General features: G+C 39.6%; 1 protein-coding gene across 3 annotated transcripts in view; it reads right to left on the bottom strand.

Annotated features, from left to right (window-relative positions):
* The window catches only part of AKAP12 (A-kinase anchoring protein 12), a 58,300-nt gene that overhangs the window by 5,262 nt on the left and 31,949 nt on the right, over positions 1-21,089 (bottom strand). The window contains exons 3-4 of one of the 3 annotated variants that reach the window (XM_053382161.1): positions 2,931-7,877; positions 773-2,900 (exon numbers count right to left, since the gene is read on the bottom strand). In XM_053382161.1, the coding sequence (XP_053238136.1) occupies positions 781-2,900; positions 2,931-7,877 (7,067 nt within the window). In that variant the 3' untranslated portion in view covers positions 773-780. Of the gene's footprint in view, positions 1-772; positions 7,878-15,497; positions 15,690-21,089 lie in introns of those variants that run through there. The other 2 variants (XM_053382163.1, XM_053382160.1) reach the window with 2 other exon arrangements.

Here is a 21,089-nt window from a genome sequence, read left to right as displayed (position 1 = left end):
ACAGTTAAGCCTCACAGGAACCTTATGGTAAGAAGAGTTTCAGACCACCTTAATAAAGGGGTAAGAGACTCAAGTTGCTTCTACAAACCTGAGTAAACTTGGGAATCTGAATATATCCTGTTAACCTGCTGCATCATTCAGGGGGACAACAGACTAGGACAATGCCATAAAGCCATCTGTTGTAATTACAGAAATGAACATTTCCTATTTAGCCACAGCTGTATATGGCTTTAAGTTGTGTGAAGGCCTCCTCCTCTAGGTTTCACTGTTCTTTTAAATAACATCCTTTGAAAGTGATGGCAAAATAATGGATCTTCACAGGCTCAGTTCACACATAGTTCTAGGCAAAAAGAATGGGTTAGTACAAGCAAGCCAGCATGCTGGTGCACATTTAGAAAACCAGTTGTTTTGCACCTTTCCCAGCCCAGCTCCCATCGTGCCATTTGGCGCTAACCAGGCCATGTGAAGGCAAGCATATGCACAAGGAGTCAAACTTTGTCCCATATTTGCCTGCATATTAGGGAAACTTGTTAACTGCTGGAACAAAGTTAAATTCTGAAGTTCAATTGAATGCAAAAGACGGCTTAGAGATATTCTTAAAAAATACTAAGTACAGTCTCTCAAATAAGAAACTGAAAACCTGTTCTAAGCCATTTGACAATGAAATATATGACCATAATTTGTAGTTCTGACAGCAAGTTATCTAGCTCAATTATCTAGCTTAAAAAGCCACTGAAAATAGTTAATTATTCTGAATTTAAATAGTACTTACATTAAACCTCAGGATTCAGTGAGCTCTAAGCTTAGCTGTGGACTCTCACTGATGGTGTAGTCTTGATTATTTACATCTTTCTCTGTGTATGTCTCTACGAATCCTGTTGATTGGCTCTGGTCATCTTTGTTTTTCATAGGTGTTTGTTGTTCTATAAACTGCTGTTGGATCTGAACAGTCTGCCCAGCTTCTACATCCATCAGCCTTGGTTGGGCCACTTCAAGTGACTCTTTGGGTAGATCTCCTGAGGCAGTATCTTCTACTGCTGGTCTCTGAATCTCTGTTGGAGTGGCTGTATCCCCTGCAGAATGCAGCTTTGGTTCACCATTTTCTTTCTGGAAATCTGTCTCTTGCTTAATTTCTTTCACAATTTCATTCAGAGATTGAGGGTCTTGTGCTAGTGTTGTCACAGCACCTGATCGTTCATCTGGCTGCAACATCAGTTTCACTTTAGCGTCTTCAGATTTATCAGAAGCAAAAGGCATTTCTTCTGCCACTTTGAAGGCCTCTTGATTCTCTGCAGATTGAGTTAAAATTATAGCTGATGGCTGGATCTCTAGATCTTTTTCTCCTCTGCCTTTTACAGGAAGAATCTGGCCAGTCTGCAAACTTTCCTGAATTTCAGATTTATTTACACCCTTTAGAAAGGGCTCACTCTGTTGCTTTGACACAGATGGCAACTCTTCTGTTTGCTCCAATGTATCAACAGCATTCTGGATGATTTTCAGCACAATTTTTGTACTCTGTGACTCTATAGTCACCGATTGAACCACATCTTTTTGAAATTCTATATGAGTTAAAGAGGGGCTTCTTTCTGGAGGTGTCTTTTTTCCACCTTCTTGACTTGATTCTAATCTCTGAAGCTTCATTTCTGGGCTGGAATCCAATACAGACTTCTGGATCAAATCATCTTTGGTGCATGTTACTGCTGCTAAAACTACCTCCTCTACCACTGAATTTGCTTTCCCAGACCATGACACTGTATCCTTATCAGGACCTAGAGCCGCAAGTCCTGGTTGAACAAAGCTCACCTGCTGAACTGTTTTGAATGTGGTTTCTTTTGGCTCCTCTAGGAGAGACTGCAGGTTTTCAGTTAATGTTTCCATAACTGTGACATTCTCTGCAACAACTTGTTCTTCGGCTGTTGCAGCTGTTACTGTTACAGAGGATTTATGAACTCCAAAACTTTGTGCTTCAGGAATGTCAGTGGTGATAACCTCCTGCTGCTCAGTGAACATTTCTTGCTGCACTGGAGCTGCACAAAGTGCATCAGCACCAGCAAGTTCAATTTTCCCTGTTGATTTTTCTGTTTCTGTTACTAGCACCTTCTCCGACAATGCTTGCCTTCTCTCAGAGCTATCTGAAACTGTGGCAGATTGTGGAAGTGGAAGGACTGTTTCCAAGGGCAATTTACGAGGACACACTTCACTCTGTACACAAACGCCATTTATACCTGCTTCACTGCCTTCTGTGACAGAACTCTCTTTCTTTTCTGAGATGACATCTGATAAAGCACCAGAGTCCGAGATGAGGGTGTCTCCAACTTTGGTCTTTACTGCTTCAGTTGCTACAATTCCTGTGAATTTCGCTTCAGTTGTTAGCTCTCTGTTTTCAACCTCTTTTTTCACCAAATCCACAGTTGCCTCACTTTTCACAGTGCTGTCCTCTGTTAACTCAGCCTCAGTGTGTTTTGATCCCACAATAAGTGCATCTTCCTTTTCATTCTGCACAGATCCTTCAGTTGCAGTTACAAGTGTGACATCCTTCAGTTCATTGCTTTTTGGAACATCAACCGCAATTCCTTCTGCGCCTTCCAGTTTCAAGGTATGGCTGGCATCTGTTACATCCTTCTGGATGGCATCCACTGCATTTTGATCAGGTGTGGAGACTTCAACTAGTCCCCTTTCCACAGATCTCTCAGCTACAGCTTGCTCTGTTGATGTTTTTACTAGGGGAGAGTCATCTTTTACTTCATTCTTTGAAAGCTCCTCAGTAACAACTGCATCAAAACATTTTAATTCTAAGGAAAGGGAAACATCTTGCATTTCTCTCTGCCCAGGAGCTTCAGTCTTGTCACTAATTACAGAGGCTTTATCATAAATTATCTCAACGGATGTTGCTAGGGAATCTGAAGTATCTTCAACCTCAGAGTTGAAACTGACCTCATTCTCAACATTCTTCAGGATCTCTTTTACCTCTGGCTGTTTGGTGGCAGTGGTTTCTGCTTCCACAATTTCTTCTGACTGTTCTGAAAAGACCTCCTTATGCACTTTCTCAGAAGGAGATTTCACTTCCACTTTTGCATCCTCCTTCTCTGCAAAGACCTCCACACCAGCCTTGATGACTGCCTTCTCTATGGGGGCTTCTGTTTTCTCTTTAAGAATAATATCACCTTCTGCTTTTTCTACAGAGGATGTCACTTTTGCCTTCTTTGCGGAGTCCTCTGCACCCAACTTCTTTGCAGGAACCTTCACTTGACTCTTTTCCTTGGCAATCTCTACAGCAGACTCTATATCCACCTCCTCTGCAGGAGTTTCCATATCTAGCTTTTCATCTGGCTGATCTGATGAGGCCACTGTTTCTGCCTTCTCTGCAGGCACTTCTGCTTCCACCTTCACATCTGGCTTCACTGTGATGGCCTCCACACAAACAGATGCATTTGATTCTTCTGCTGCAGCTTTTGTCTTTTCTATAGGGTCCTCCACTTTCATAATCTCTGAGGGAGCCTCTGATTCCCCCTTGTCCGTGGAGGTCTGCACTTCCATCTGTGTTTTGGAAATCTCAACTTCCACCTTTTCTACATCTGCCTTCACATCTACTTTCTCTGTGCAGGGAACTGCCTCCAACTTTGCATGTGCCTTTTCTGTAGAGATCTGTGCTTCTGTCTCTTTTATATGTTCCTCCACTTCTTTTTCTGAGGGGGACACTGCTTCTGCCTTTGTGGGAAGCTCCAAGTCCTCCTTTAATTCTGCCTTCTCTGCTTCTACCCTCTCTTCGAGGAACTTCATTTCCACCTCTTTGACATGGCCATCTGTTTCTACACTCTGCTTATGGGTCTCAGTCTCTGCATTCTGCTTGTGGACCTCCACTTCCACCTTTCTTGTGGGCAAGTCTTCTTCTACAGTCTCAGCATGGAGAGGTTCAAGTTTCTCATTTACCATAGAAATATTGGTTTCTGGTTTCTGCAGTTGGCCCTTGGGTTCCACCTTCTGTACGTGGGTCTCAGTTACCACAGAAACCTCTGTATCTTTGTTCTGGATGCAGGCCTCAACTACAACATTCTCTGTGCTTCCTGGTAGTAAGCCAAGTGTGGCATGTTTGGCCATACCTAGGTCACTGACTTCAGTTACTGCATTCTGCACTGGAACTTCAGTTATCTTGCTCTGGATGGGTGCCTCAAGCACAAAAACTTCAGCACAGGGAGGCTCAGCTTCTTTTATTTCTTTTTGCACAGGGGCTTTTACCTCATCTGCAGCAGTTACTAATTTAGCTTCCAAGTCAGGTATGGTGTTCACCACTTGTTCGAGTTTCTGGGAGAACTGACGCTTCTCTTCATGGGATATTTTTGCCAATTCATCAACTGCTCGACCAGTATCTATAATCCCACCTTCAACTGCATCTTTTAAATTTGTTTCGGCTTCCTTTACCAAGTCACCAACATTTACTTCTGGCCCTTCTTCAGGGGTTACTGTGATAATGACAAATCCTTCCTCTTCAGCAGTCTGTTTTTCAATGATTTCTTGAACAATTTCTTGTTCAATCTTTGAATCATGACTCTCATCAGTCTTATCCAAGCTAACAGTTTCTTTCGAGCTTTCCTTCACCTCTACACAAATGTCATTACTCTTCTCCAACGCTTCCTTCGAACTACTTTCTTTAGCTTCATCTTGACTTTGACTACTTTCACTAACTTGGATATCTGTCTTCTCTGGTTCTTCCTTTGAGGGTGGTTCTGCCTCTTGAAATATGATAGTAGTTTCTTGCCCTGTTTTCTCTATTTTCTCAGGCAGAATTGTTTCCTGTGCTTCGCTGGACAATTTAACTCTTTCAGCAACTTCTTGCAGAATTTCCTGTGTTTGTTTATTTAGTTCTTCTAGGTTTTGCTGGCTTTCCTCTACCTCCTGCACAGGTGTTACTATTTCTGTTGTATCAGGGGACTCAGTTAGCCTTGAAACTGCTGAAACCATTTCCGTTGTCTCTTCAGCACAGGATACTTCAGCTGTTTCTTCAACACCTGAAGTTTCTTCTCTAGCTGTGATTGCTTCTGAGGTTAGAGTGTCACCGCTAATCTCCTTTTGAATTTCTGGCATGACTTTAGTAACCACCACCATTTCTTCCACAATTCCAGTTTCAGAGATCTGATCAATATGTTTCTCTTCATCTTCCTTTGCACGTTCAATGGACTCTGTCACAGCAGCCGATATCCAAGATGGTGATCTTTCTTCAATACTTGTAACTGCTCTCTCTCCTTCTACCATTGTGACAGTAACTGCGTGAACTAGTCCTTCATTGGACTGCTCAATAATCAAAGTACTTTCTGACTGGTCTGAAGTTTTCTTAGTTAAATCATCTTGTTTTGCCTTTTGAGCTTCAAACTTCTCTTGTTCAGCAGCATCATACTCTGATAAAGGAACAACGGCTGGAATATCAGAGTCGTCCTCATGGATTTCAGTCATTTCTTCTCCAGCTTCCTGAACAGGAGCATGTTCTGGTATTCCATCTGACTTCTTCTTCCTACGACCAGGCATTAGTTTTTTAAATGAAACCCATGATTCTTCTTTTCCAGACTCTCCATCTGAAGTATAATGTTCTAAACTTGGAGCTGTGGAAGATTCTTCATTTCTCTCTTCCATTTTTGTTTTAGATTTTCTTCTTGGGGTTACTAGTCTTTTAAATGACTCCCATGTTGAAACTCCCTCACCTTCAGATGGGCTTCCAGCTTGTTCTGGTGAAAAACCTCCTTGTCCATGATCACTTTCTTGTGAGCTAGTAATGGTCATGCTTGGTGCTGTTTCTTTATTGGGCCCATTCTCATCTATTTTCTGTCCTTCTTGAGCAAGTCTTTGTCCTACCTCTTCATCAGAAGTTGATGATTTTCTGGTTCTTTTCTTAGATGAACCTACACAAATTAAGGCTTCCCATGATACAGAAGTATCAACCTTTCTCTTGGGCTCATCTATGCTTTTTTCTAATTTCTGTTCCTCGGCATTTTCTTTTATATCATCCTGCTCTTCACAAGATGCACTTTCAGTTGAAGATAGAGTAGCAGTCTTTGCCTTCTCAAGTTCTTCTTCCTTATCACTTTCAGAAAGCCTCCTGACCCGTTTCTTAGGAGTCACCATTTTTTTAAATGATGCCCAAGGTGTAACAATGTCTCTTTTCCTCTCCATATCTGAAGTAGAACCATCTTCCGTTTCAGTGGTCTGTGCTGCATCTGTAACTTTTCCTACAGATTCTGTTGTTTCTTCAGGGGAAGAAGCAGAGCTTTCTGCTCTTGGATCTTCTGGACTTTCTGCAGAATCAGACAACTGCTGTGCTTGTTCTGCTGCTTCCCCTAGCTTAGCTTCTTCTCTTTTTCCTTTATGTTTCTTTGCTGACAACTTCTTTAAGCTTGAACTTGTAAAAAGCTTTTTCAGGGGGCTGCCTTGTATCTTGGCTCTTTCTTGAGATGAAAGTAATTCAACTTCATTTGTAATGACTTCTAGAGGTTTGATTGTTGCTGAATCTCCACTGCTTGGTTCAGTTTGCTTGAGTGGCTCATTTACTAGTTCAACCAAGCTTTCTTTGACTTTTAGCTGTTCATCAGTGGTTTGTCCTTTAATCTCAACATCAGTTTCAACGAACTGTTCAAGAACAAGTTTTGATTTTTCAGTTGGTTTTGGTTCTTTCTTCTCCACAGTAGTGCTAACATCAGTGCATATCTCTGTGGGTCTGTCATCAAAATTTTCCGTTGCCAGAGGAGCCTTCAGTTCAGATATGGCTTCAACTATTTCAAAATGCTCCTCAGGCGTTTCTATAGGCATTGGAGAAGTTGGTGCAGACTGATCTGTTTTTTCTTCAAATACTTCAGTTGCCAAAGGAGCTGCTAGTTCAGATTTTTTCTCAGATGATGCAAGAGGGCTATGCTCCAGGGCCATTTGACATTTTTGTGCAGGTTCCAAGTTCTCCTCCAAGTCGATTTTATTCAAGCTTTTACTGGGTTCTATGTCTACACTTTCAGCAGACATTTGTGGTGATGGCTGTTCAAAGGCAGCAACAGCTTCCTCCTTATGTGTTTCTGTTGAGACATCTATCATTTTTGTTTCTTCTCTTTCTACTATAGCATCACTGGCTTCTATAGACACTTCTGCCTTCTCTTTTTCTGGTATGGGTTTTTCTTTTTCTGATTCTTCAGTGGGAGTGGCTTCCTCTTTTATCACTCTTTTTTCTTGCTCCTGCATTTCTCTCTCAGTGGCTTGCTGTTCTTCTTTAGGTTTCCTGAAACTTGTCCTTTTCCTAAACCCAGTCCAACCCTGGGTAAAGAACTTTCTTAGGGGTGATGCTGTTTCATTAGTTAATGGACTTGTTGGAGACTCTGGAGACTTGCTACCATCACTTTTAATCTCTGTCTCCTTGCTTCCTGCTTCAACAGGACTTTCTGTTACCTTTTCAGGAGAAATTTCTTCTTTTGTCTGCTCAGTCTGAGTTTCTTGCTCAGCCTTTTCTACAGGGTAGGGCACCTCACTTTGTGTTTCCTCCTCCACTGTATCTAGCCTGATTTCTTTACAATCTCCAGCTCCTTCCGATAGCACTTCTATCTCATCTGCTTTCACATTCAGCAACTGAACAGGTTCTGCTTTTTCAGTCTTTTCCTTTCTGACAGTAAATTTGAATCCAACAAACTTAAAAACTTTTTTAAATCCAACATCATTTGCTGATGGAGATTCACTAGGTTCTGCCTGCTCTTCCACTTTTTCTTCTTCTGATGGCAATTGCTGATCAGCATCTTCTGCATCTTTCTGTTCCACATCTATGTTAGATTTACCAGGTGATTCTGCTGGCTTGGTCTCCATATTTTCAGCTGGCTCTTCTTTTAGAATCACATTTGCAGTTTCTCTTTGTCCAACTGTAAGAGACATTTAAAAGCAATAAATAATTAGGCATTCTGTTATCACAATTCTATTTAAATTGCATAAGAAATAGAAATAATCACTATTCCTCTAATCCTAGGCACACTTACTTGGGAGTAAGGCTGTGGGACTTAGTTCCAAGTAAACCCATATAGGAATACACTGCACTATTATTAAAAGTCAAATGCATTGAAATTAATGGGCTTAAACATATTCAATTTTGTACAAGATTGTGGACATTATATGCAGTCGTACCTTGGTTGCCAAATGCATTGTGACTCGAACGTTTTGGCTCCCGAACACTACAAACCCAGAAGTGAGTGTTCTGGTTTGCAAACTTTTTTGTAACCCAAATGTCCGACGCGGATTCTGTGACTTCTGGTTGAAGAAGCTCATGCAGCCAATCATAAGCTACACCTTGGTTTTTGTACATTTTCAGAAGTCAAATGGACTTCCGGAATGGATTCCATTCAAGAACCAAGGTACGACTGTATGTCTTTTAAAATGCATGATAAAAATAGATTCCATTATTTTAAGGGTATCTATGCATAAAATTACCAGTAACAAAACATAATTATATAGAGAGATAATGAAGTGAAATAAAATCACTTCAAAATTTGGTTGGAAGCTTCATACTGGAAAAACCTAGGGCATCAAAAGAATTTTAAATAAATTGTGGATATCGGAAAACAAATATTTTGCTTTCAGAATTTTGATAATGTAAAGCCAGCCACACTATGTTCCCAACCTGACATTCTACTTCCAAAATTTAAGGAGTTAATTTTTTTAATAGTATCTGAGTCAAGCCAGCAACCGAGACCAGTCTATTTTCATTAGTTAAGAGGCTTTTCTTGTTTTATATTTTTGTAAACCACACTGAGGTTTCTCACAATCAAGCAGTTTATCAATTTTATAAAACAAACAATAAATTTTGGTTGTGATTCCTGGAAGACCTGTTCCATGCCTTGCAAGCCTTTTTTCCACCTGGCCTAGGGGGAAGGGGCCCTGAATGACTGACTCCAGGAGGCTGCTGAGGTACTGTTTAAGGATTGGTTTGTTTGATTGTTACTATTATTGCTGTTAATTTTTTTATCTTTATTTTTAGGTATTACGATTTATGTTGAAATTGTTCAGTTTGGTTGTGCACTTTTTGATGTGTTTTACTTTTGCTTTGTTTGTAATTATATAAATCTTTGTATGTTGTAAGCCACCTTGAGCATGGTTTTAACTATGGAAAGGCAGCATACAAATAAAATTATGATGATGAAAAATACACTGTGCAGCAGAAATAAGCCCAACACTTGATCTTAAGACAGCACAAATGCCTAGATAAACAGGTATGTACCAAGTTGTCAACAAAAACTCCCAAAATGAAGTTATCTGGTGTATCGCTAGAGGGAGTGAATTCCACAGGCAAAGTGCCACAAGGTTAAATAAATGAATTATGTGAAGAACCATAGTTTTGTCTGTCCTGAATCTCCTTCCTGGGCATCTGCTGGATTAAGAAGCAGGAGCATTTTCTGGCATGTTAATTATATAGCAAAAGAAAGAAAAAACAAATCTGTCTCTCTGCTTTTACTGTAAAGGAATCTTTTAAAAGTACCCCTCTATAAAAAATGCTCCAGATCCTCTAACAACTAAATCACATCTGATCTGATTTGCATTACATTAAGCACATTTCCTGACCATGATCAAACCATAATAAAGCAATAATCAATGGCAACTTGCCCTTCCATACAGATGGCTTCCATCTCCAGCCATCCCCAGAATAATTCCTCAAGAGATGTATGCATACTTTCAGAGAGCACTAACATTTTATAGTCATTATCTGCAATGCAGTACCTTCCATATCAACAGGCCAAGCAATTCAAATTTGAACGATTTCCAGTTACCTAAGAACCTTGACTACATATACCGTATTTCTCACTCTATAAGACACACCAGACCATAAGACACACATAGTTTTTGGAAGAGGAAAACAAGGAAAAAAATATTCTGAATCCCAGAAGCCAGGACAGCCAGTGGGATCGCTGCGCAGCAATCCAGCTGGCTGTCCTGGCTTATGGGATAGCCGCGCACAGCCTCTCCCGGGCAGCGGGATGAAGGCTCCCCTTGCCTGGGAGAGGCTGCGCACAGCTAAGCAAGAAGCCAGGACAGCCCTTCTCCCTCCTCGGGGAAAAGCCCCCAAGAGCCGCACACACGCTCCACGCGGCTCTTTAAAGGGAGCGCTGAGCACAGCCTCCCGCCTGCATTGGCTCCATAAGACGCACACACATTTCCCCTTACTTTTTAGGAGGGGAAAAGTGCTTCTTATAGAGCGAAAAATATGGTAATTGTACTAGATTTTGCCAAGTACTGTATTACGCCTCTGTTTCCCAGGCTTTTTACAGCAGGAGAAATCCAGGTCTACTACAACTGCTGTAATTAGACCTTCTTAATCACAAACACCTATTACTAGTAATCTTCAAACTATCCACTAGACTCCTATGATACACTGTATGTATTTAGCTTTACTTAAAACTGCAATGAGATGAAGCTGCAGTAAGTGGCCTGAGAATGTTTGCTTGTCAAAAGAAAGGTGTCCACATTTAGGATGCTTCTGTGAGAAATCTATTATCCAGTTGCACCGTAACTTTACTTTGAGACTTTCTGGTAAATGCTTTGAAGACCAAAAAACAAAACAAAAACCCTCTACCTGAAGAACTGTTCAGCTACAATTTGTTACCAATTTTTTAATACTTCAGTAAAGACAAGATCTACCCTGCCAGACCTTTTGAGAATTTGGATTGGAAAATCTTATTATTAGGAATGCATTTTAGTTGCTGTTGTTCTTTTAATTGGATTTATTTTTTGTTGTTTTATTCCGTATCATAAGCCACCTTGAGGACTACATGCTGGAAAATTAGCCACCAGACTAAGTTCAATGTGCTGGTTTTAGCATATAAAACCCTATACAAATTGGAATCAGGATACCGAAATATCATCTCACCCCTTACATATCCAGTTGACCCCTGCACTCTGCAGGTGAAGAAGGCCTCCTGCAAATACTATTTTATCATGAGCTCTGTTCTGCACAATTTAGGTATTAGGCTTTTAGTGCTGTGGTACCTACCCTTTTGAATTCATTCTCTTTAAATATTAAACAACCCTCCCCCCAAATCTCTGTTGTCTTGTTGGTGTCTACTAAATACCTTTCTCTGCCTACAAGCCTTTTGGGTCGAGTTCTTTCCCAGTCTGCATCTGTGTTCAAATTGTTTTCAATGTGTTTTTATTGCTTGTTGTTTACCACTCTAAACTCCTTTGGGAGGAAGTGTAGGATATAATTTCTATGAATTTAAGCAGAATGTAAGTTAAAACATAAACAAATTGGACCCAGAAAGCATTAGCTGTTGAGATACACATTCCTCTTGCTACTAACATAATGATTTGTGGAAACAGCAATTGTTTGGTTAGAATTTACACAAATGCTTAGGCCTTGTTCACACACCATTTTAAACTATGGTTTAAAGGTTAGCACACAGCATGTGGGTGCATGCTGCTGAAAGGACAGGCATTTCACTTCTCCTCTGCTCCAGCTATCACCATGCTGCTAGGAGCTAAGCGGTGGTTTGGCTTAGTGTTATGTTCAAACCAAGGTTTGTGGCTTGTTTTCCCCAAACAAGCCACATTCCCAGCAGAGGAGCAAAACTGCTACAGTAGTTTGCAGCTGTAAACCATAGTTTAGTTTAACTCTCATTTAAAGTGTCTTGTGAAGCAGACCAAAATATTTAGAAATTAATGATTGCAAGTTTATCGGGCGCTGTCTTATTGTTCCATTGTCATTTGACATGTCAGAAGCAAAACCATTATCTTCAAAAAGAAAAACTAATTTGTTAACAAAAATGAACAGCAGAGGGCAGTATTTCATTGCTATTTTACTTAACAAATCTCAAGGTTTATGTGAAATACTAGGTGCATAATATAGATGAGATTGGATATAACTACATTCAATGTATTTTTTAAAAATCAAGATATGCTATGCTTATGGATTCATAAGAAAAAGCATGCCAAAGCAAAATAACTTTCAATGATGCCTGTGATGCCTATAGCAATGATGCCAATAAAATAAAATTCACTGAAAAAGTATGATTACTGCTTTTAAGAGTACTAATTACAATTCTAGAAAGGTTTACCCCAGATCAACTTGAAAATGCTGAAAACCACTTTGTGTGTCAAGGAGTGGCTCCACCCAAACATCCAAATATTGTACCCCAAGGCTTCTTTAGCCACACCCTGTCCTACATCAAGTCTCCTCCGTAGTTCCATTCTGTGAGTGCCCAACAATGCTGCTCACTATTGGAAGAAGCCCTCCATTAATGTGCAGTTACATCAAAGGGATGGTGTAAACAATGTTGAATTCAGGTCTAAAGACATTCAAAACTATCTGTCAACCAGAGAGAACAGTGTCTCTTAGTATAACTCTGCTGTTTGTGGTTTGCTTCTCTGAAATGCCAGGTCATACTTATATATGGCAGTAATGACTCAATGAAGTCAGCATTATTGACTTTGTTCTTAAATGTGCAGTGTGAAAAGAAGTGACGAGACAGCTTAACTGAATGTCACATGTATACATGTAATGAAATTTCAGCTAGCTTTTTTTTTAAAAAAAGGTTCCTTTAAGTTTCATCTCCCCCTGTGCCCCCAATACTTTGGGGTAGAGGAAGATTTTAATCTGAAAAATAGGACCTTGAAGAAGAATCAACTCCAGCACTGTAATCACAATTTTAATTTATACTTTAGACACCAGCGTGACTTTTTCAGATTTCTATGTAACCAGAATAACAGGAGCTGAGATTCTCTCACTCCTGTACCATACCTTTTTAAAAAAACCTTAATGAGGTGTTAGAATGATTTAAGCCTTCTCTGTCACTGAATGAGAAGCAGAACAAAGAGTAAAAGGCACCCTTTTCTTAGTCCTCTGATCAAGCCAGGAAGATTTGGCAAGGTATGCATGCAGGTGGTGTAAATGAGAACATGCACATTCAAAATCATGATACTCATCCAGTCCCACTCCACAGGCTGGATGAGTCACAGGAATACACATTACATCTATGGCTACTAGTTGTTGCAAGTACTTGTACTCAATCTCTCTTCACTACAACTTCCCTTCGTATAATACACAGACACTCATTTATTCCCACAGTTGATATTGATGTGTTTGGTACTATAGAGTTTATCTTACTTAGAACGTGCTGTTAGAAATTTAGGTCCAACATTCACAGTCATCTGACATACAATGTAAAAAGAAAACACTTCCTTATTACTCTAAATAAATGTGTTATTAGGGAAAACTCTATAGCTTTTTCCGTTTCCCCCACCTTCTCACTCTCCTTACAAGAAAGGAGAGATACCATTTCTTGTAGTTGGAAGACAGAAAGTATTTCTCAGGCTGTAATAGTTAAATCTGAAACACCTCATGTGCTTGCAGTCAACCATGTCAGCATCTGGAGCTGGTTTACTCCCCCCCCCCCCAGGATTTGCTGCCCTGCCCTGGATTTTCTCCATGAATTCTCTACATTCTGTATCCATCAGATACATGTCTTACACACCCGGGTCTCTAGTGTTCCAAAATTCTCTAGCCACTGAAAGTCTCCAAACAATTTTTAAAACAAAACTTAAGTTTATTCCATATTTAAACATCTAAGACCAGAATAGTCTCTCTATTTCATAGTTAATCCCACTACCATCAGTGTCGTTGATTGTGTTTAACTGAGAGCAGATCATTGCCTTGAAATATTTGGTTTAAACCAACTGCTGTTAAAAAATTCACAGCTCTATTTTGCACCTAGTGTTACAACATATTTAATGTGGAAAGAAAATTGCTCACTGTCATGACTCTAACAACAGCTGGTCTAACTGAACAATTTAAGAATGAATTTGAACCGCCATACTTCTTCATTCCAAGTATAAGCTGGCTTTTTGTTATAGGAATTCAATTGCTGGATACAGTTACATTGAGATTAGAAAAGGCTATGCAGGGCAAGCTTTAAAATGTATTTTACCTACATTAAACAAATGAACTGACCTCTGTGGTGATGTCAACTCAACCAGCACTTTACAACTGTAATAGAAGCCATTTTGGCATATAACTGTATATGACATACGGAGTTTTAAGATGTCCCAATTTACTACCAGAATGATAATAAACAGATTAGCATTCTGAACAAGTTACAGCAAAGTCAAAACAGAATTGGTCTCTTTCGGTTATCCACATGGGATGCATATACATTCCACAGCACTGATATTGTAAAAGAAAAGAAAAAAGTCATAGTTCTGTTTGTTGGTGCTAGTACTATTTAATGTTTATGAGAAAAGATCAAACAAAAATGACTAATAGGCAAAACTGAGGGGAAATCTCACAGAAATGCAGTAAAACATTTGCATAAGCTGAAAATATTTATTGCCTATATTGCAATAAATATACTATACTGTCCACCATCACTGTTCTTTTTTTCTATAAGCAATGGAATGTTTCAACAAGCATCTCAGCAGGAAAGATAAAATGAAGTTTCTAAACCCTGGCGCTGTTAAGTATTGTTTTTCAGCAACTGTTCCCAACCATTCAGCAATATACTGATGAGTTTCCAAAGGTCTTTGTTTCCAAAATTAAGTTGTAAAGGAGTTTGGGGGCAGAGGGGGTTATAGCTTCCCTCCAAGCACACTAATTAATTCACTCCAATTTAATGATTTTGTGTTTATGAGCAGATACATAGTCCACTTTTTAATGAATAAGATGAAGTGAGCAGTGATCACTTGAACTTCAGAAGTTAAAACAGATGTTTGCTCCATTATTTATGTAGAAAGGTTGTGCCTGGGGTCAAGGATAATGGAAATTAAGGAAAAGGAAGTTTACTTTTAAGACATGGGAGGTTGCAAAAAAAAATATGAAACCTAGGATCAAATGGCTGAGAGAAAACTCACAGTGTAAATTAAGTGAAATAATATGGTAATTAAATGACATGACTAAAGAGCAAATGGGGGGGGGGGGAGAAATGAAACTTTTTTAAAACTTATAAGTACAGAATTCTCTGACATTTGAAAGATCAAAAACAAGCAAGCTTCTGTGAGTAGAAAAGATACCAGAGAATATAAAGTACCCCTGCCAATATAAAATCACTAATCCTAAAGCACTTTGTAATCTAAGAAATACTGTTGCATTTGAAATACATTGTTCTATAAATTAAACTTCCTAATTTAAAGCGTAAACATGTAGGGAAATTGACCTAACTCAACCACAAGTGCAACAGGATTTCTAGGTAAGTGTGCATAGAGCTGCAGCTTTAGGATTTTAATCCAAAAACACTTCCCCACTCCTATTTAAACATAAATTATAAGTTTTAAAAGTTATTATAGCTGCAATACTTTTCCCACTTATCCGGAAATAAGCACCACTGAACTCAATGGGATTTACTTCCAGGTAGACATGTATAGACTATGCTGTACATGGCTTAATAAAGAACTGCTCCAATATGTGTGTCACATACTTGAGTCCTGGACAAAAGTGCTGCTGCATAGAATCACCATCACAAAGAGACAACAGAACCATCAATACAATTCAAAATGTAAACATTTCATACCTGTTAGAGTGATAGTTCCCAGCATTTTCTCTACCCTTTGGCAACCTGGATTTTCCTCTCCTCAAAGCAAGACACTCCGTTGTTTTTATTTCTCCAAGTCACAGTGCAATCAGAGGGAGGGGGTAGGAGGGAAGCAGAGCTAACAGAAACACGTTTCAGTCCTTCAGTGTCTGATGAAAAAGGCAGACTGAAGTTGTGTTTCAGCAGACTGGTCCTTGACAGACAGCTCTCTGTGGCCCATCCCCTCCTTAGCTGCTGGTTGAGTGGGCAGGTTATATTCCTAAATTTAACAATGAAATCTCCACCCTCTGACCAAACCACCTCCCCTATTGTTACAAAGGGCTTTATGCAGATCACTGGAAGTCCTTTAGATCAAGGAGGGTGTAACATACCTCTCTCTCATATTTACTACATGCCTACTAAGTGAAAGGAGAAAACTTTCCAGAACCAATTTCTATATACAAAAATAAGAATATTCGAACAACCAGACTCTTTCCTCTGGGAACTTTAATCTCATATATACAGTTCAATACCATAGTTGAAAGTTCAGTGAAGAACCTTGCAACCTTGTAACACCTCAAATGCTAAAGCAATTATTATGGCATAGTATGTCATAGGCTGGAAACCACTGCATCAGATGCAAGAAACATTATATTCAATTGGCAATTATGTATACATATTTGGGGTGCAGGATGGGGGCGATTTGAACACAGTGGGATCAAATTGCAATGAAATACAAATAGTGTGGAACATTTTCATTAACGTTCAAATGCATGAAATTTGTCAGACTGCAGAAAAGCAAATTACACGTTTTTGCTTAATCCATAGCTGTGGATGCAATAAACCATGGTTTGGTTCATCATTATGTGTGAACATTATGTTAAATGAGTGAATACCTTTAACATGTCTAGTTTTCTCCTAAATAGCTTAGGGATATCAGGATCATGTCAGCACAGAGGGGATTCACCATGCCATTCCTGTCACAGTCATAGTCCTGATGACTAAACCCAGGAAAAAAGCTTCTCTCACGTGGATCCATAATGGAAGGGAAAGGCTGAAACCTCCTTCCGTTGCACCTTCATCCCAATCCCACCTATCTCCAGAGGCTGTTATTTAAAAAGGGAGAAAAAAATGAACACTCACACATTTAGTTTTACTATTTCATTTGGCCCAGTGTGCACTGTAGAGGAAGGTAAGTAATGACAAATGAGTTGTCCTTCAGACACTATCTAACATTACTATTCTTCACACTGAACAATCCCAATAACTTCTAACCCAGAATTCCAATGAATAATTTGAAAACCATTGACATGCTTGCCCTAACCTTAGCAAAAACAAAACACAAACCCAAGACTGACAAAGGCAACGATGCAGATGCAACAGCATATGCCATGACATTTTTCCCATGGTGAATGTATCGCATATAAAACTACAACTAACAAGTAGAAGCTGCAACAAAATATTGCAGCATGGATTGCTCAAATTCAGGTTGCCAGTCAGCTGTGCTCTCTCCATGGCACTCCCCTCCAAAAAAAGCAAGCCTTCAGTGGTCACTGACTATTTCCAGCTACTTTTAGAGAGAGCATTTCCCAATGAAGCTGAAGGCTGGAAGTCTCAGGACAGACAAAAGAAAGTACAGTACTTATTCACAAAGCACATAGTTAAAATTATGGAATTAACCCCCAAGTGGTAGTGATGGCCACGGACTTGGATATTTTTTTAAAAAAAATTAGATAACTTAATGGAAGATAAGGCTATTGATGACTACTAGCTACGATGGCTATATTTTCTACCTTCTACCTCCATGTCTTCTACCTTTCTCCCTATATTTTCTATGGTTGGAGACAGTATACCACTGAATACTCACTGATGAGAATCACAGGAGGGGGGGAAAGCTGTTGTGCTCAGGTTCAGCTTGCAGACTTTCTGTGGGCATCTGGTTGTCCACTGTGAAGACATGGAGTGCTGGAATACATAGGCCTTTAGCTTGATCTTTTGGGCTCCTCTTAAGCATTTATGCACTAAGGAAGCAAGCATTATGCTTGTGTAGTCCTCTCTCCACTGTGCTCTGCTTAATGAATTATGTCTTGGTTTACAGCAAAGCAATTTAACATTATATCTGAACTGGGAAACTATGGTTTGCACTTGCCCTGAAAACCATGATTGTAAACTAGGGATATTTCTGATTCTCATCAAGACCCTCCAGAAGTCAAAAGTATGTCAGAAAGAGCAAAAAAGAAACATGTGGGCTGTAATATGAGAATGTCCAGAAAAATACTTCCTATTTTCTGCTAGGACTAGCATCTGACAAGCAAATGTTTGATGGAAACCAGATGTGTCTCAGTGGTAAAATAGAAATATGTCTAGCTAATCTCAAGATAAAGCAGGCACGCATTTTCTGCACTTTCCACACCAACAGGTCCAGTTCTTCTGTAGGAAAAAGTAATGTGAGAAGTGGCCCCTTGACTCATTGGTAAGCCCTCTCTTGTATTTCAGTGATTTAGCTAGTCTGGAATGCAGAAGAATTTACCTGCTTTGTTTAAGAAAGAGTTCAGCTACTCCTATTACCTTGTGAACATTTTCCTTCCAATGAAATGCCCAGCCCCATACACCATCACAAACCAGTCACTTCTAAATCAAAGAGACTGTATTATTTTTGAATCCACAGTATTGATTTGTTAAGAGTTTTTAAGTCTTACAGACTTTTTGGTGTACAACCCTTTACGGTCTTCACCTCATTTATACCCCAATCATATTTACAAAGGAAGATGCTGTTGTTGAAGGCTACCCAACAAGCTTGACAGATGCGCAGAGATTTGGTGTCCATACTCAATTTTCAACACTCTTACACATATTTCAGCACTTGTTTTTTGCTCCCAAAACTGCAAGTTATGCTACTGTTCTGAAGACCAACATTAGTAGTCTCCAACTTTTATTTGTTTTGGTATTAAAATCCTTACCTGATGAGTTCCTGGTACCAAACATTCCTTCTGGTCTACGGTATTCAATTCCTAAGCTTAAAAGATCTAGGATGCCTACTGGGCCAGGTAGGTGTTACTATCGCTATATAAAGCCCTTAACAACTCAGGATCAGTTTACCTGTGAGATTACTTCATCCCATATATGCCCACTCAATTGCTTTGATCTGCGGAACTGCCACTTTTACAGGTGGCACATAATATCTGTTCCACATTTGTAAGAAATTAATTTTTTTATGTGGCAGTGCATATACTTTGGAATTCCCTGCCAATTGATATAGCTGTACAGTCATACCTTGGTTTTGGAACAGCCTAGTTCTCGAAGGGTTTGGCTTCCAAGCAATCAAAACCTGGAAGTGACTGTTCCGGTTTTCGAGTGTTCTTTTGGAAGCCAAACATCCGACGGGGCTTCTGATTGGCTGCAGGAGCTTCCTGTAGCCAATCAGAAGCTGCGCTTTGGTTTTCGAACACTTTGGAAGTTGAACAGACTTCCGGAAAGGATTCCGTTCAACTTCCAAGGTATGACTGTACTCTTCTTGCTGCCTGCTAAAATCAATTGTGTTTAGACAAATGTATTTGGGTATCTAGAACACTGATGTGTTTTAATCTGTTTCAGTTTTAGTTTTTTAATGTTTTAAATATCAATAGGTATATAATCTGCATGAAATAAAAAAAAATCCTAATTGCCACCATTATCCCTACTGCACTCTCTCTCTCTCTCTCTCTCTCTCAAATAGGCCATGAAACAGATTATAACAGACTTCGACTATAAACATTGCGTCATCCCTGATATTCTCCAATCAAACTGTTTAAAAAGCTGTCTTAATCAGTAGGACAAAGCTGTTTTTAAGAACATCAGCTTAATTGGACTGTGGATAAGGCTACCCAGTACATTTCCCCTTCCTGACTCACAATTGGAATTAAGAGAGCTTTGCCTACACAAAATCATTATTAAACATGTAAAAAGTGAATATGTTGTCTTAACAGCAGCTTTTGTATATAGAAAGAAGGAAGTAACAGAGCATTTCCTATGATCCCAAAACTGGATAAGCTTTAACTGCAGGGAATGTGCATATGAAAGTTTTTGAAGTTATGCCTCTATATCAAAGGGTTTCTGAAAAAACAAATACAATCTTAACAATGGAGAAGATGAAAAGCTCTTTATAACATCAACTGTAACCATATATACTGTTCCCTTTATAGCAAACATAAATTAAAACAAAAGCTACTGTTAGTACTACTTATTTAAATCCTCATGTGACTTTTTGAAAACTTGTATCAGTACTAGTATCAGTCAAATACACTACAACAACTAAAAATCTGGACTTAAAAGCAGCTGATCAGTCAAAATCAGTATGTCAAGTTTCACCCTGAAGATTGTCAGGTTATGGCACCATAGTGATGGGGAAAAGTATAAATAATATAGATTGCAAACATGATTGGCATAAAGAACAGAGGCTGAAACAAATTTGGCGATATTTTGTACTACCATCTATAATGAAAATAAATAAAACTTCATTTCTGAGCTATGAGGACTGCAGACATATGCCTTTTAAAAGTGTGATTCTATTAATGGATAAGATAAGAAATAGGCATATAAGAAGCTGTGGCTCAGCAGCAGGAGGTGTGCTCAGGCACAAAAAGTTTCTAACATTCAGAGGTATCTCCAAATTCAGCAAGCAATTTGGGTATATTAAACCAACATAAAAACACCGAAACATTTACACAATGATTGAGAAACTTAAGTTATTTGGACTTTCTAACAACAGGATGAACTTGCTGCTTGTTTTCTTTGCAACACAAACAGTTTGTTCAGGGCCTCTCTAGAGATATCAACTATTAGTAAGGGAGTGAAGAATGAAAACATAGACTACCGTATTTTTCGCTCTATAACACGCACCTGACCATAACATTCTGAATGAAACAGTGGATTCATCATTTTTGTGCTTCATGCTGTGGCCACAGACATGTGATCTGATGGTGAATTTGGGGTGACCCAATGCAAAAATCCTGAGAATCCCTGTGGATCCATGTTTTGTAACCACGTTTTTGCACCATTGCAGCCCCAGGCAACAGTGGGTGCGTGATTTTTGGGGGGCAGGCTGTAGCCATGGACATGCTATGTGATCTGATGGTGAATTTGGGGTGACCCAATGCAAAGATCCTGAGGATCCATGTAGATCCATGCTTTGTAACCACATTTTTGCACCATTGCAGCCCCAGGCAACAGTGGGTGCGTGATTTTTGGGGGGCAGGCTGTAGCCATGGACATGCTATGTGATCTGATGGTGAATTTGGGGTGACCCAATGCAAAGATCCTGAGGATCCATGTAGATCCATGCTTTGTAACCACATTTTTGCACCATTGCAGCCCCAGGCAACAGTGGGTGCGTGATTTTGGGGGGGGCAGGCTGTAGCCATGGACATGCTATGTGATCTGATGGTGAATTTGGGGTGACCCAATGCAAAGATCCTGAGGATCCATGTGGATCCATGCTTTTTAACCACATTTTAAGTGGGGAGGGAAGGAAAAACACAGAAGGGACAAGGAGCAGGAGAGGGGTGTGCAGAGAAGCAGCTGGCTAAGAATGCAGGAGAGGGGTATAACGGGAGG

The sequence above is a fragment of the Podarcis raffonei genome, chromosome 3, assembly GCF_027172205.1.
Source record: "Podarcis raffonei isolate rPodRaf1 chromosome 3, rPodRaf1.pri, whole genome shotgun sequence".
Classification (NCBI taxonomy): Eukaryota; Metazoa; Chordata; class Lepidosauria; order Squamata; family Lacertidae; genus Podarcis; species Podarcis raffonei.
Note: the sequence above shows the minus strand (reverse complement) of the source record. Positions and strands in the feature narration are given on the sequence as shown.